Source organism: Bufo bufo, chromosome 9 (genome assembly GCF_905171765.1).
Source record: "Bufo bufo chromosome 9, aBufBuf1.1, whole genome shotgun sequence".
Lineage (NCBI taxonomy): Eukaryota > Metazoa > Chordata > Amphibia > Anura > Bufonidae > Bufo > Bufo bufo.
Window position 1 is genome coordinate 2,499,394 of NC_053397.1, and position 13,907 is coordinate 2,513,300.

The window sequence follows — 13,907 nt, forward strand, 5'->3', positions numbered from 1 at the left end:
CCACCTGCTGGTGTCTCCGGTGAACTGCAGCTCTGGGAGGACGAGCGGTTCTTGGTGTAGCCGCGGCCTCCACCGATATAATAGTGTCAGGCATCAGCAGAGCGACGTGTGCGCTGTATGTAACCCAACTGCACTGCGCATGTGCCGGAGAGGGGGAGGGACCTCAGTCACATGATGCTGTGACACGCCAACTGCTGGGGGTGTGTCCAGGACTCTGAGTCTGGTGGGCGTTACCATGTGGTCATGTGAAGCGGACCGCACACGTGACACGTAGGGAGCCACCAGGGATTTTTTGTTGTCCACGTGTTTTTGTGGTGCGTTTTGCACACAGAGCATCTCATCGCCAGCGCTCCGAAGGTGGCGCAAAAAACGATCGTGTGTCCGGCGAAAACACCGCACAAAAAAAACCCACAAGAGTAAAATGCCAGAAATAAACCTACGTGTGAGGCGTCCCCTTCACTGCCCCGGACCACCGGGGAGGCCACCATTAACCCCTTCGCTGCCCCGGACCACCGGGGAGGCCACCATTAACCCCTTCGCTGCCCCGGACCACCGGGGAGGCCACCATTAGCCCCTTCACTGCCCCAGACCACCATTAACCCCTTCACTGCGCCGGACCACCGGGGAGGCCACATTAACCCCTTCACTGCCCCGGACCACCGGGGAGGCCACATTAACCCCTTCACTGCCCCGGACCACCGGGGAGGCCACCATTAACCCCTTCACTGCCCCGGACCACCGGGGAGGCCACCATTAACCCCTTCACTGCCCCGGACCACCGGAGAGGCCATCATTAACCCCTTCACTGTCACAGACCACCGGGGAGGCCACCATTAACCCCTTCACTGCCCCGGACCACCGGGGAGGCTACCATTAACCCCTTCACTGTGTCGGACCACCGGGGAGGCCACATTAACCCCTTCACTGCCCCGGACCACCGGGGAGGCCACCATTAACCCCTTCACTGCCCCGGACCACCGGGGAGGCCACCATTAACCCTTCACTGCTCCGGACCACCAATGAGAATATTAGCCTGGATAAAGATGAAAACTGCCGACTTGTATTAAAGGGGTATGCACGGCTTATCCCGCGGATGAGAACCACCAACTCTCCCCAGAACATGGCGTCCAGTCTGAGCCCGGGCTCTGTCCTCAATCACTCCCGGAAACTGCTCCTCTCCCTCACTGGGAGATCACGTGATACCGGGCCGGCGCCATCATGTCGTAGTCCTTACGCCGCCTGCGCAGTAACAAGACTCAGAACTCCAGTCACGTGCTCGGCCGCCCTTGGCCTTGAGCGGCTCGGTTTCGGTCGTGTACGCGCACGTTACGCTGTGACGTCAGGGAGCGGTGAGAACGTGCGCGACCCCGTAGTGTTCTTGCAGTTATGGCGGAGGGGGGAGGTGGAGGAGATCCGGGCCCGGTACAGCCGCACCGAGCAGCCCGCACCCCGTCACCGGCGCCCGAAGGTAACAGCCACCCGGACCCTGAGAGCCAGAAGAACGAGCTGGGGGAGCTGCTGAAGGCGCCGCTGAAGAAGGGGGACGAATGGTGAGCGGGGGACAGGCCCGAGCACCGGGGCGGCGGGGTAACAGTGCTGTGTCATGGGCCTAGGCCACCACCGGAGGACTGGGACAGGAGGAGGCCACCACCGGAGGACCGGGACAGGAGGAGGAGGCCACCACCGGAGGACCGGGACAGGAGGAGGAGGCCACCACTGGAGGAGGAGGAGGCCACCACTGGAGGAGGAGGAGGAGGAGGCGGCCACCACTGGAGGAGGAGGAGGCCACCACCGGAGGACCGGGACAGGAGGAGGAGGAGGCCACCACTGGAGGAAGAAGAGGAGGAGGAGGCCACCACTGGAGGACCGGGACAGGCGGAGGCCACCACTGAGGAGGAAGAAGAGGAGGAGGAGGCCACCACTGGAGGAAGAAGAGGAGGAGAAGGCCACCACTGGAGGAGGAGGAGGCCACCACTGGAGGAAGAAGAGGAGGAGGAAGAGGCCACCACTGGAGGAGGCCACCACTGGAGGACCGGGACAGGCGGAGGCCACCACTGAGGAGGAAGAAGAAGAGGAGGAGGCCACCACTGGAGGAGGAGGAGGAGGAGGCCACCACTGGAGGAGGAGGAGGAGGAGGCCACCACTGGAGGAGGAGGAAGAGGAGGAGGCCACCACTGGAGGAGGAGGAGGAGGAAGAAGAGGAGGAGGAGGAGGCCACCACCGGAGGACCAGGACAGGAGGAGGAGGCCACCACCACCACCGGAGGACCGGAACAGGAGGAGGAGGCGGAGGAGGCCACCACCGGAGGACAGGAGGAGGAGGAGACGGTCACCACCACCACCGGAGGACCGCGCGCTGAAGCGAAGGAGGCCCAGCATATGCAATATATTACCTCCTGGATCAGTCGTGTGACATCACTGAATGTGCTGCGTTTTGCCGTGTTCCATGTCTGCACGCGTGTGACCCGCTCTTCTGGTTCTTGCTGTTTTTCAGGTATCTTGTGGACAGCCGCTGGTTCAAGCAGTGGAAGAAATACGTCGGGTTTGACTCGTGGGACGTGTACAATGTGGGGGAAAGCAATCTCTTCCCGGGACCTGTGGATAATTCCGGATTGTTTGCCGGTAGAGTAATGGTGGGGGCGTTCCCTGGGCGGCCGCGCTGCAGCAGGAGATCTCACCCGCTCTGTGTCCCTCCAGATGCCGATACTCAGGTATTGAAGGAGCACCTGATTGATGAGCTGGACTACGTGCTGGTGCCGGCCGAGGCCTGGAGCAAGCTGATGAGCTGGTACGGCAGCGTCCCATGCCAGAGGCCTATAGTCAGGAAGGTAGGTGGCCCCAGCACTGGCTCCGGGGGGGTGGGGGGTGAAGCTGGTTGTGATCCCCCGTTTTGCTGCAGGTGGTGGAGCACGGCATGTTCGTTAAGCATTGCAAGGTGGAGGTTTACCTCATCGAGCTGAAGCTGTGCGAGAACAGCGACCTGGACAACGTGGTGACCCGGCACTTCAGCAAAGCCGACACGATAGGTGAGAGCCGGGGCCTCGTGCCCCCCGAACCCTGCCGTCCAGAGTAGAGCTCCCCCCAGAACCCTACCTCCCAGGTTATACACCCTACCACCCATTGTAGAGCCCCCCAGAACCCTACCTCCCAGGTTATACACCCTGGCCCCACCACCCATTGTAGAGCCCCCCCCCCCCCCCCCCCCCCCCCCAGAACTCTACCTCCCAGGTCGTGCCCCCCGAACCCTGCCGTCCAGAGTAGAGCTCCCCCCAGAACCCTGCCTCCCAGGTTATACACCCTACCACCCATTGTAGAGCCCCCCCCCCCCCCCAGGAACCCTACCTCCCAGGTTATACACCCTGGCCCCCCCTCCCCCCCCCCCCAAAAACCCTACCACCCATTGTAGAGTCCCCCAGAACCCTACCTCCCAGGTCATACAGCCTGACACCCCCCCCCAAACCCTGCCATCCAGAGTAGAGCCCCCCTGAACCCCGCCTTCCAGGTTATACACCCTGACAACCCCACCTACCCCCCTAAAACCCTACCACCCATTGTAGAGCCCCCCCCCCCCCAGAACTCTACCTCCCAGGTTATACACCCTGCCATCCAGAGTAGAGCCCCCCCTGAACCCTGCCTCCCAGGTCATACACCCTTAATCCCTGCCTCCCAGGTCATACACCCTGAACCCTGCCTCCCAGGTTATACACCCTACCACCCATTGTAGAGCCCCCCCCCCCCCCCTGAACCCTGCCGCCCAGAGTAGAGCCCCCCCTGAACCCTGCCTCCCAGGTTATACACCCTGACCCTACCACCCATTGTAGAGCCCCCCCCCCCCCCTGAACCCTGCCGCCCAGAGTAGAGCCCCCCCTGAACCCTGCCTTCCAGGTCATACACCATGAACCCTGCCTTCCAGGTCATACACCATGAACCCTGCCGCCCAGAGTAGAGCCCCCCCTGAACCCTGCCGCCCAGAGTAGAGCCCCCCCTGAACCCTGCCGCCCAGAGTAGAGCCCCCCTTCCCCCCCCCCCCCCCCAAAAACCCTACCACCCATTGTAGAGTCCCCCAGAACCCTACCTCCAAGGTCATACAGCCTGACAACCCCCCCCAAACCCTGCCATCCAGGTCATACACCCTTAATCCCTGCCTCCCAGGTCATACACCCTTAATCCCTGCCTCCCAGGTTATACACCCTGACCCTACCACCCATTGTAGAGCCCCCCCCTGAACCCTGCCGCCCAGAGTAGAGCCCCCCCTGAACCCTGCCTCCCAGGTTATACACCCTGACCCTACCACCCATTGTAGAGCCCCCCCCCTGAACCCTGCCGCCCAGAGTAGAGCCCCCCCTGAACCCTGCCGCCCAGAGTAGAGCCCCCCCTGAACCCTGCCGCCCAGAGTAGAGCCCCCCTGAACCCTGCCTTCCAGGTTATACACCCTGACAACCCCACCTACCCCCCTAAAACCCTACCACCCATTGTAGAGCCCCCCCTGAACCCTGCCGCCCAGAGTAGAGCCCCCCCACCCCTGAACCCTGCCTCCCAGGTCATACACCCTGAACCCTGCCTCCCAGGTTAGAATCGCCCCGATCCTCTCTCCCACACGTCTGGAGTTGAGCCCCTCCACCATCTGTCTCTGCAGAGTCCATCGAGAAGGAGATGAGAAGCGTCTTCTCTATTCCGGCCAATAAGGAGACCCGGCTGTGGAATAAGTACATGACAAACACCTTCGAGCAGCTCACCAAGCCCGACAACACGGTGCAGGACGCCGGACTCTACCAGGGGCAGGTAATGGCCGCAGCGCTGACTGGAGCCCCAGCCCCGGGCGGTCCGCCGGTAACTGGCTCTTTGCTTCTCCATAGATTCTGGTTATAGAACAGAGGAACGCGGACGGTACGTGGCCCCGGCAGCCGCAGACCAAGTGAGTGAGGGCCACATGTAGCGGAGGGTCCTATCCGCCCCCGGCTCCTCTCATCTTCTGTTCCCCCCACAGGGCCAGCACTGCAACCAGTAGAAGCTATTCTACCTCCGGGAAGTCCTCCAGCGCCTACTCCTCGTCCCCGTCCTCATCCTCTCCCATCACCAATGGGGACAGCGGGGGCACCTATGGGCTGAACAGCCCCAGCCTGGCCAAAGGGTGAGTCCCCAGCCTAGAATAGCGGGCTGATGTGAGGGGTGGTCATGTACCCCGGGGCTCCTGTAAGGGCCTCTAGGCCTTGGTGCGACTTTTCTCATTGCATTGGCTTGTAGATTAATGGGGGTATCCTCACACACCCCTGCTCCGGAGGAATGCAGAGCTGTGAGGAGGATGCTCCCGGGTAACGCTTCTTCCTCCTTCCAGGGGGTACGGCTCGTCTTACAGCTCATACAGTTACAGGGATCCCTCCAGTAAGCCCGGTCTCTGCGGTCTCAGCAATCTCGGGAACACGTGTTTCATGAACTCTGCTTTGCAGGTAGGTCACCCACCACGTATGAAGCGGAAGATAATGGCCGCCCCTCAGCCGTGTCTGTGGACAGCACCCCTCGCGCCCCTGCTGCACTCAGTGCCACTCCTCCAGACGGGGGCTCGCAGGGGACGCTGGGAATATCGCCTGCGTTTGGTACCTGGGCTCCATCCTGATTAGTGTCCTGTGTGTTCCAGTGTTTGAGTAACACCCCCCCCCTGACCGAGTACTTCCTGACTGATGACTACAAGGACGAGATAAACAGGGACAATCCTCTGGGGATGAAGGGAGAGATCGCCACCGCCTACGCCGAGCTGATACGCCAGATCTGGTCCGGGGAGCATTCCTATGTGGCTCCACGCATGTTCAAGGTAAGATAACCCATGGCTGTGAGCGGCTTCAGAGCTGCACTCACTATTCTGATCCTGAGTTACATCCTGTATTATACTCCAGAGCTGCACTCACTATTCTGCTGGTGCAGTCCCTGTGTACATACATTACTTATCCTGTACTGATCCTGAGTTACATCCTGTATTATACTCCAGAGCTGCACTCACTATTCTGCTGGTGCAGTCCCTGTGTACATACATTACTTATCCTGTACTGATCCTGGGTTACATCCTGTATTATACTCCAGAGCTGCGCTCACTATTCTGCTGGTGCAGTCACTGTGTATATACATTACTTATCCTGTACTGATCCTGAGTTACATCCTGTATTATACTCCAGAGCTGCACTCACTATTCTGCTGGTGCAGTCACTGTGTACATACATTACTTATCCTGTACTGATCCTGAGTTACATCCTGTATTATACTCCAGAGCTGCACTCACTATTCTGCTGGTGCAGTCACTGTGTACATACATTACTTATCCTGTACTGATCCTGAGTTACATCCTGTATTATCCTCCAGAGCTGCACTCACTATTCTGCTGGTGCAGTCACTGTGTACATACATTACTTATCCTGTACTGATCCTGAGTTACATCCTGTATTATACTCCAGAGCTGCACTCACTATTCTGCTGGTGCAGTCACTGTATACATACATTACTTATCTTGTACTGATCCTGAGTTACATCCTGTATTATACTCCAGAGCTGCACTCACTATTCTGCTGGTGCAGTCACTGTGTACATACATTACTTATCCTGTACTGATCCTGAGTTACATCCTGTAGTATACTCCAGAGCTGCACTCACTATTCTGCTGGTGCAGTCACTGTGTAAATACATTACTTATCCTGCACTGATCCTGAGTTACATCCTGTATTATACTCCAGAGCTGCACTCACTATTCTGCTGGTGCAGTCACTGTGTACATACATTACTTATCCTGTACTGATCCTGAGTTACATCCTGTATTATACCCCAGAGCTGCACTCACTATTCTGCTGGTGCAGTCACTGTGTACATACATTACTTATCCTGTACTGATCCTGAGTTACATCCTGTATTATACTCCAGAGCTGCACTCACTATTTGTTGGCTTCAGAGCTGAAATCTTGCATCTCACTCCACTATAGGAGCTTTTGCTTGTTGTGTGCAGCAGTCAGAGGTCAGCTCTGCAGTCTTGTGTCCCCCCAGACGCAGGTGGGCCGCTTCGCTCCGCAGTTCTCGGGGTACCAGCAGCAGGACTCTCAGGAGCTCCTGGCCTTTCTTCTGGACGGTCTGCACGAGGATCTCAACAGAGTCAAGAAGAAGCCGTACCTGGAGCTGAAAGACGCTAATGGGCGGCCGGACTCAGTATGTGGGGGCGCGCTCTTTGGGCGGGCGGGGGAATGTTGTTGGTCGCACACTCACTCCCATCCTCCTCAGGTGGTAGCGACTGAGGCGTGGGACAATCACCTGCGGAGGAACAACTCAATCATCGTAGACATCTTTCACGGCCTCTTCAAGTCAACGCTCGTGTGTCCTGAATGCTCCAAGGTGTCTGTCACCTTCGACCCCTTCTGTTATCTCACCCTCCCCCTCCCCATGAAGAAGGACCGCACCATGGAAGTGTTTCTGGTGCGTGCAGACCCCCAGTGTAAGCCCACCCAGGTGAGTTCATGTGTGACATGTGACATGCATGCTGCGGCACGCATCTCCTCTGACATCGGCTCTTCTCTCCTGTGCAGTATCGATTGGTTGTGCCTAAAATGGGGGCGGTCTCTGACTTGTGCTCTGCGCTCGCCAAGCTGTCCGGAGTGCCTGCTGAAAACGTAAGTGCTGCAGCCCCCGCCGCTCGGCCCCGCAGCCCCCGCCGCTCGGCCCCGCAGCCCCCTCACCTGCCGCCCCCGCAGCGCCCTCACCTGCCGGCCCCGCAGCGCCCTCACCTGCCGGCCCCGCAGCGCCCTCACCTGCCGGCCCCGCAGCGCCCTCACCTGCCGGCCCCGCAGCGCCCTCACCTGCACCTCTTCTCTCCGCAGATGGTGGTGACTGATGTGTACAATCATCGCTTCCACAAGATCTTCCAGACGGATGAAATGCTCAGTCACATCATGGAGCGCGACGACCTGTTCGTGTACGTGTGTACTGCCGGCCACCGGGGGGCGCCCTAGTGTCAGCCGCTGACCCCCCCCCCTATACCTAATCCTTCTGGGGTCTCCTCATTCCCTCTGTTGTTTGCTGCAGGTATGAAGTGAAGTCTCCGCGGGGCTCGGATTCGGAGTGGCTGACTTTACCCATCTGCTTCCGGGAAAGACGATTCCGTCAGAGCAGCGCGGCAGGCACCATCCTGTTCGGGCAGCCGCTCCTCATCTCTGTGCCCAGGCAGAAGCTGACAGCGGACATGCTGTACAACCTCATCCTGGAGAGGATCCAGTAAGTGGCTTGCAGGACAGAGGCTGTCTGGGGTCACGGGGCTGGCCTCTGCTCGGGGGGGGGGGCCCGCGGCTGGCCGCTGCTCGGGGGGGGGGGGGGGGGCGGAGGTCACGGGGCTGGCCTCTGCTCGGGGGGGGGGGGGGGGGGCACGGGGGCTGGCCTCTGCTCGGGGGGGGGGCGGAGGTCACGGGGCTGGCCTCTGCTCGGGAGAGGAGGTCGTCACGGGGCTGGCCTCTACTCGGGGGGCGGGGGAGGAGGTCACGGGGCTGGGCCTCTGCTCGGGGGGGGGGGGGCGGGCTGAGGTCACGGGGCTGGCCTCTGCTCGGGGGCGGGCTGAGGTCACGGGGCTGGCCTCTGCTCGGGGGGGGGGCGGAGGTCACGGGGCTGGCCTCTGCTCGGGAGGGGGGGGCGGAGGTCACGGGGCTGGCCTCTACTCGGGGGGGGGGGGGGGGGCGGAGGTCACGGGGCTGGCCTCTGCTCGGGAGGGGAGAGGAGGTCGTCATAGGGCTGGCCTCTGCTCGGGGGGGGGGAGGAGGAGGTCACGGGGCTGGCCTCTGCTCGGGGGAGGGCTGAGGTCACGGGGGCTGGCCTCTGCTCGGGGGGGGGGGGGCGGAGGAGGTCACGGGGGCTGGCCTCTGCTCGGGGGGGGGGGGGGGGCGGAGGTCACGGGGTTGGCCTCTGCTCGGGAGGGGGGGGGGCGGAGGTCACGGGGCTGGCCTCTACTCGGGGGGCGGGGGAGGAGGTCACGGGGCTGGCCTCTGCTCGGGGGGGGGGGGGTGGGCTGAGGTCACGGGGCTGGGCCTCTGCTCGGGGGGGGGCGGAGGTCACGGGGCTGGCCTCTGCTCGGGAGGGGGGGCGGAGGTCACGGGGCTGGCCTCTACTCGGGGGGGGGGGGGGTCGGAGGTCACGGGGCTGGCCTCTGCTCGGGAGGGGAGAGGAGGTCGTCATAGGGCTGGCCTCTGCTCGGGGGGGGGGAGGAGGAGGTCACGGGGCTGGCCTCTGCTCGGGGGAGGGCTGAGGTCACGGGGGCTGGCCCCTGCTCGGGGGGGGGGGGGGCGGAGGAGGTCACGGGGGCTGGCCTCTGCTCCGGGGTGGGGGGGGGGGGGCGGAGGAGGTCACGGGGGCTGGCCTCTGCTCGGGGGGGGGGGGCGGAGGAGGTCACGGGGCTGGCCTCTGCCGGGGCGTGGCCTCACGTGTTGTGTCTTCTCTGCAGACGTTATGTGAAGGCGCCATCACCGGAGGAGTACTCCTGCCCGTCCAGTGACGCCGCGGCGTGCAATGGCTCCAACGGGATGTATGACGGTAAGGCTGAGTCACCGCTCGTCGGCCGTACGCAGCACCTCCTGCTCGGCGCAGGATTATATTCTGTACTTTGTTTTCAAGTTGAGGAAATGGATCATCAGGAGGAACATGAAGAGCAGGAGTCGTCGTCCCCCGATGAGTCCAATGGCCAATCAGACGATAGCGTGGAGGACGAGAACTCTGAGGGTTGTAGTCCATGCAATAAAATGCCAAAGAAAGCCCAGGACGCGCGCAAGAGGCTCTTCTGCTTCAGCCTTGTGAACTCGTACGCCACGTCCGACGTGGGCAGCATGCCGGCCGAGGGCGCCTTCCTGAAACTGACCTGTGAGTGTGCAGAGCTCCTGGAGCCCCAGCCGTCTAGGGCCGGGGGAGGCGGGTGTCGGAGCGGCCTCCCCCTGTTCCTTGCCCCTCATTGTGATGCTGTTGTCTGATCTTTCTCAGCTTATTCCACGGTGGCCATTGACTGGGACACGGAGACTAAGAAGTTGTGTTACGATGAGCAGGAGGCAGAGGTGAGTGCGAGCGCCACATGTTGGGGGTTGTAGTCATTTCTTCGGGTCCTGGCCCCTGTGACCTCTTGTTTCCTGCACAGGCCTTCGATAAACACGAGTCCATGATGCAGCCGCAGAAGAAGAAGATGACGGTGGCGCTGAGAGACTGCATCCAGCTCTTCACCAAGACGGAGGTGCTGGGAGAGCACGACCCCTGGTGAGCCTCTGACCTGTGCGGGGGGCCCCCTGTGAGCCTCTGGCCTGTGCGGGGGGCCCCCTGTGAGCCTCTGACCTGTGCGGGGGGCCCCCTGTGAGCCTCTGGCCTGTGCGGGGGGCCCCCTGGTGAGCCTCTGACCTGTGCGGGGGGCCCCCTGGTGAGCCTCTGACCTGTGCGGGGGGCCCCCTGGTGAGCCTCTGACCTGTGCGGGGGGCCCCCTGGTGAGCCTCTGACCTGTGCGGGGGGCCCCCTGGTGAGCCTCTGACCTGTGCGGGGGGCCCCCTGGTGAGCCTCTGACCTGTGCGGGGGGCCCCCTGGTGAGCCTCTGACCTGTGCGGGGGGCCCCCTGTGAGCCTCTGACCTGTGCGGGGGGCCCCCTGTGAGCCTCTGACCTGTGCGGGGGGCCCCCTGTGAGCCTCTGACCTGTGCGGGGGGCCCCCTGTGAGCCTCTGACCTGTGCGGGGGGCCCCCTGTGAGCCTCTGACCTGTGCGGGGGGCCCCCTGTGAGCCGCTGCCTCACCCCCTTTCTTTACTCCAGGTACTGCCCGAACTGCCGGAAGCATCAGAGGGCCACCAAAAAGTTTGACCTCTGGTCGTTGCCAAAAATCCTTGTGGTGCATTTAAAGCGCTTTTCGTATAACCGCTACTGGCGGGACAAGCTGGACGCGGTGGTGGAGTTCCCCATCAGGTGAGGGCGGCTTCAGCGCGATCCCCGGCGCTGCGGCTCCTGTGCGCTCTTACCCCTTTAACCCCTTGTGTTCCAGAAACCTGAACATGTCCGAGTTTGTCTGCGATCCCACGGCCGGACCCTACGTCTATGACCTTGTGGCTGTTTCCAATCACTATGGAGGCATGGGCGGCGGCCATTGTGAGTACCGCGTAGGTTGGTGTCGGGGCCCCTCGTCTGCCATGTTGTGTGCTGACCCCCGCTTGTCCTGTCCCCGCAGACACGGCGTATGCGAAGAATCAGGAGACGCAGCAGTGGTATTACTTTGATGACAGCAGCGTTTCCCCGGCTTCCGAGGATCAGATTGTGGTAGGTGTCACATGACCCTGGTGACGTCTGGCGGGCTCACCGCGGCGGCCATCTTCATTGTACGTGGTATTAGGAGGCGTGCTGCCACCTTCTCGTAGACTCTGCTTCCCTTCCTCACCATATTCAGGATTTCTGCTTGCTGACAGTGAATGGTAACATTCCAGGGTTGAGGCCTCTGCTGTGCCCCCACAGGACTAGACGCTGCTGGAAAGTTCCCATTCACAGACAGCAAGCAGATATCTTAAATGGAAAAGGGAGCTAGAAATACGAGCCCCCCCCCCCCCCCCCCCCCCCCCCCAAATCTGTCCTAATGGTTCTTCCTCTGTCCTTGCAGACAAAAGCGGCGTACGTGCTGTTCTACCAGAGACAAGATGGCGGCGGCAGCAGCAGCGGCTTCAAGGCCTCGTCCCCGGCGGCTTCTCTTGGCTCGCCCCCCACTGAGGACGTCCTCGGGGACCAGGAGCGACAGCAGGACTTGGACTGTATGGACACCAACTGACGCCCTGCGCGCCTCGGCGGTGGCGGCTCGCCTCCCCGGAGCACCAGCACAAGTCTATTTTTACTACAGAGAAGGGGGCGACCCCCCGCCGCGCTGCCCTGGAGGGGCGTCTTGCATCGGGTGTATTTATTGCTCTGGATTTTATGGGGACGGTTTCCAATCATGTAAAATGTATAAAGCGGAGGAGGAGGAGGGGGCGTGCGCAGTGCGGTGTCCGGCCTCGCGCTCTGCGGGGGACGCCCCCGAGCTATGCAGAGATGTTCTGGAGACTTCATTAAAGGTCACCATGAAAGCACCGCTGAGGGTTTGTTACAATGCATCCAGGCAGGAGGTGGCCTGGCTCGCTGTGGGCGGAGCCTGCGTGTCGCCGTGGACGGCGCGTCTTCTGGATTCTTCCTTGTTTGCTCAGTCCCAGATGTCACAAACGGAGGAAGGAGACTACCACTCCCAGCAGGTGTCCAGCTTCCGAGGACCCCCCTCAGCTAATGTTGGGGGTCAGTAGACTACTCACAGGGCGACACCCGGTTTTATGGGGTGAGGTTTTCTTAAAGGGCCAGTGTCTGGTAGCTGCCGATCGGTGTCCCGTCCGCATCAATCAGGGCGGGGCGTGTCCTACAGTTGATATGAAACTACAACTCTCAGCATGCACCCTGACTCCACTCTTGGAGCTTCCTTAGAAGTGAATGGAGCATGCTGGGAGTTGTAGTTTCACAACCATTGGGTTTCAGACTGGTGGTGCGCAATGTGGACCATAGTGCATTAGTTTCAGATCTCTGCTTGCTGTCAGACAATTCTGAGTCATGTACTGCTTGTCACAGCTGAGGGTTTGTTACAATGTATCCAGACTGATACATTGTAACAGGTGAGGCTGTGGCCCCTCACCCCAATCAGAGCACAGGATGCTGGGGGCGGCTGAGGTCCTTGCCGTAACCCTTCCTGCTCCACTGTTTACAACATGGCGGCCGGCGCTGGAAGCAATACGTTCTGTCCTCAGCTGCCCCCAGTGTCCCAACATCCTGCTCTCTGATTGGTTGTTAGCGTTGTCCACAGCAGGGGGGAGGGGTCGCCCTCAGTCATGGCTGCCAGCTTACAACCAACGATTTCTGGCACCTCAGCGTCCGCCAGCGGTTCTGTAATACGGTATTGATCTGCCGCCGTCACATCCGTGTCAGTCATGTGACAGAACGGCGCTCCCAGAGCGACCAGAGGGCGGCCATATTTGTTTGTCACCCAGCTTTCCCTGGTGATGAGTGAGAAGCTGGTGCGGTGCCGGAGCGACCTGTACGCCGCCATCAGACGGGCCCCCGGTGCTCAGACAGTGCGGGGCCAGAGCGCCATCGCTCGCCCCACAGATCTCTGCAGCCAACATGTCAACCTCCACAAACCTGTCTGGTGGAGGCAACGCCCCGACCCTCCCCTGCACCAAACCGGACCGGGACCTACCGAGGCAGCAGTGGGCGGTCACGTGATCAGCGTCACGCTAAAGACAACGCCAGCTCCAATAAATACAGACCACCAACATGTCTCACTCCAGTCACCTCCAGAGCTGCACTCTTACCTCATGTCCTTATACTCCACTCACCCCCCAGACCTGCATTCTTTTCGTTACCGGTCAAGTCCTCACGCTCCAGTCACCTCCAGAGTTGCACTCTTTTCACTACATTACCACATGTCATACTCCGATTCACCTCCAGAGCTGCATTCTTCTCTTACCTCATGTACTTATACTCCAGAGCTACACTCACCTATTCTGCTGGTTACATAGTCTGTACATGGAGTTGTGGAGTAGATTGCAGTTTTAGTCTTCTGCTCCTACAGGCCTGACCCCCCCCCCCCCCCCGCCCCCCCCATATATACATTACACTGGCTGGTACCCTTCATGCCTCTTTATTACCTTCCGTACAGTTGTAGGCATTTCATCCATCTCTGCAGGATTGTGAGAATCTTCAAGATCCAAGTACAGCAGACGTCAGCCCTGGACCTACATCAGCGGTGGAGCACAACCAGGAGAGGACGACTGTAGGACAGGAGAATACAGTCTATTGCCCCCTGTTATCAGCCATTTCAGGGAGAGGATGACTGTAGGACAGGAGAATACAGTCTATTGCCCCTGTTATCAGCC

The 13,907-nt window shown here is 60.8% G+C and overlaps 1 protein-coding gene across 2 annotated transcripts; it reads left to right on the forward strand.

The window, feature by feature from the left end:
* The first annotated feature begins 1,340 nt into the window (after positions 1–1,340).
* On the forward strand, positions 1,341–12,080 carry USP4 (ubiquitin specific peptidase 4). Of its 2 annotated transcripts, XM_040407129.1 has the most exons (22): positions 1,387–1,550; positions 2,494–2,621; positions 2,697–2,827; positions 2,899–3,025; positions 4,636–4,781; positions 4,856–4,914; positions 4,987–5,130; positions 5,335–5,446; positions 5,635–5,808; positions 7,023–7,181; positions 7,254–7,478; positions 7,556–7,639; positions 7,847–7,941; positions 8,052–8,240; positions 9,454–9,542; positions 9,624–9,866; positions 9,984–10,054; positions 10,135–10,250; positions 10,789–10,938; positions 11,015–11,118; positions 11,198–11,286; positions 11,621–12,080. In XM_040407129.1, the coding sequence occupies exons 1-22, from the start codon at positions 1,387–1,389 to the stop codon at positions 11,783–11,785; spliced, it is 2,964 nt and encodes a 987-aa protein (XP_040263063.1). In that variant the 3' UTR covers positions 11,786–12,080. The 2 variants fall into 2 exon arrangements, with proteins under 2 accessions (XP_040263062.1, XP_040263063.1); XM_040407128.1 differs by having other exon boundaries at positions 1,341–1,550; positions 7,023–7,478.
* The last annotated feature ends 1,827 nt before the right edge of the window (positions 12,081–13,907 follow it).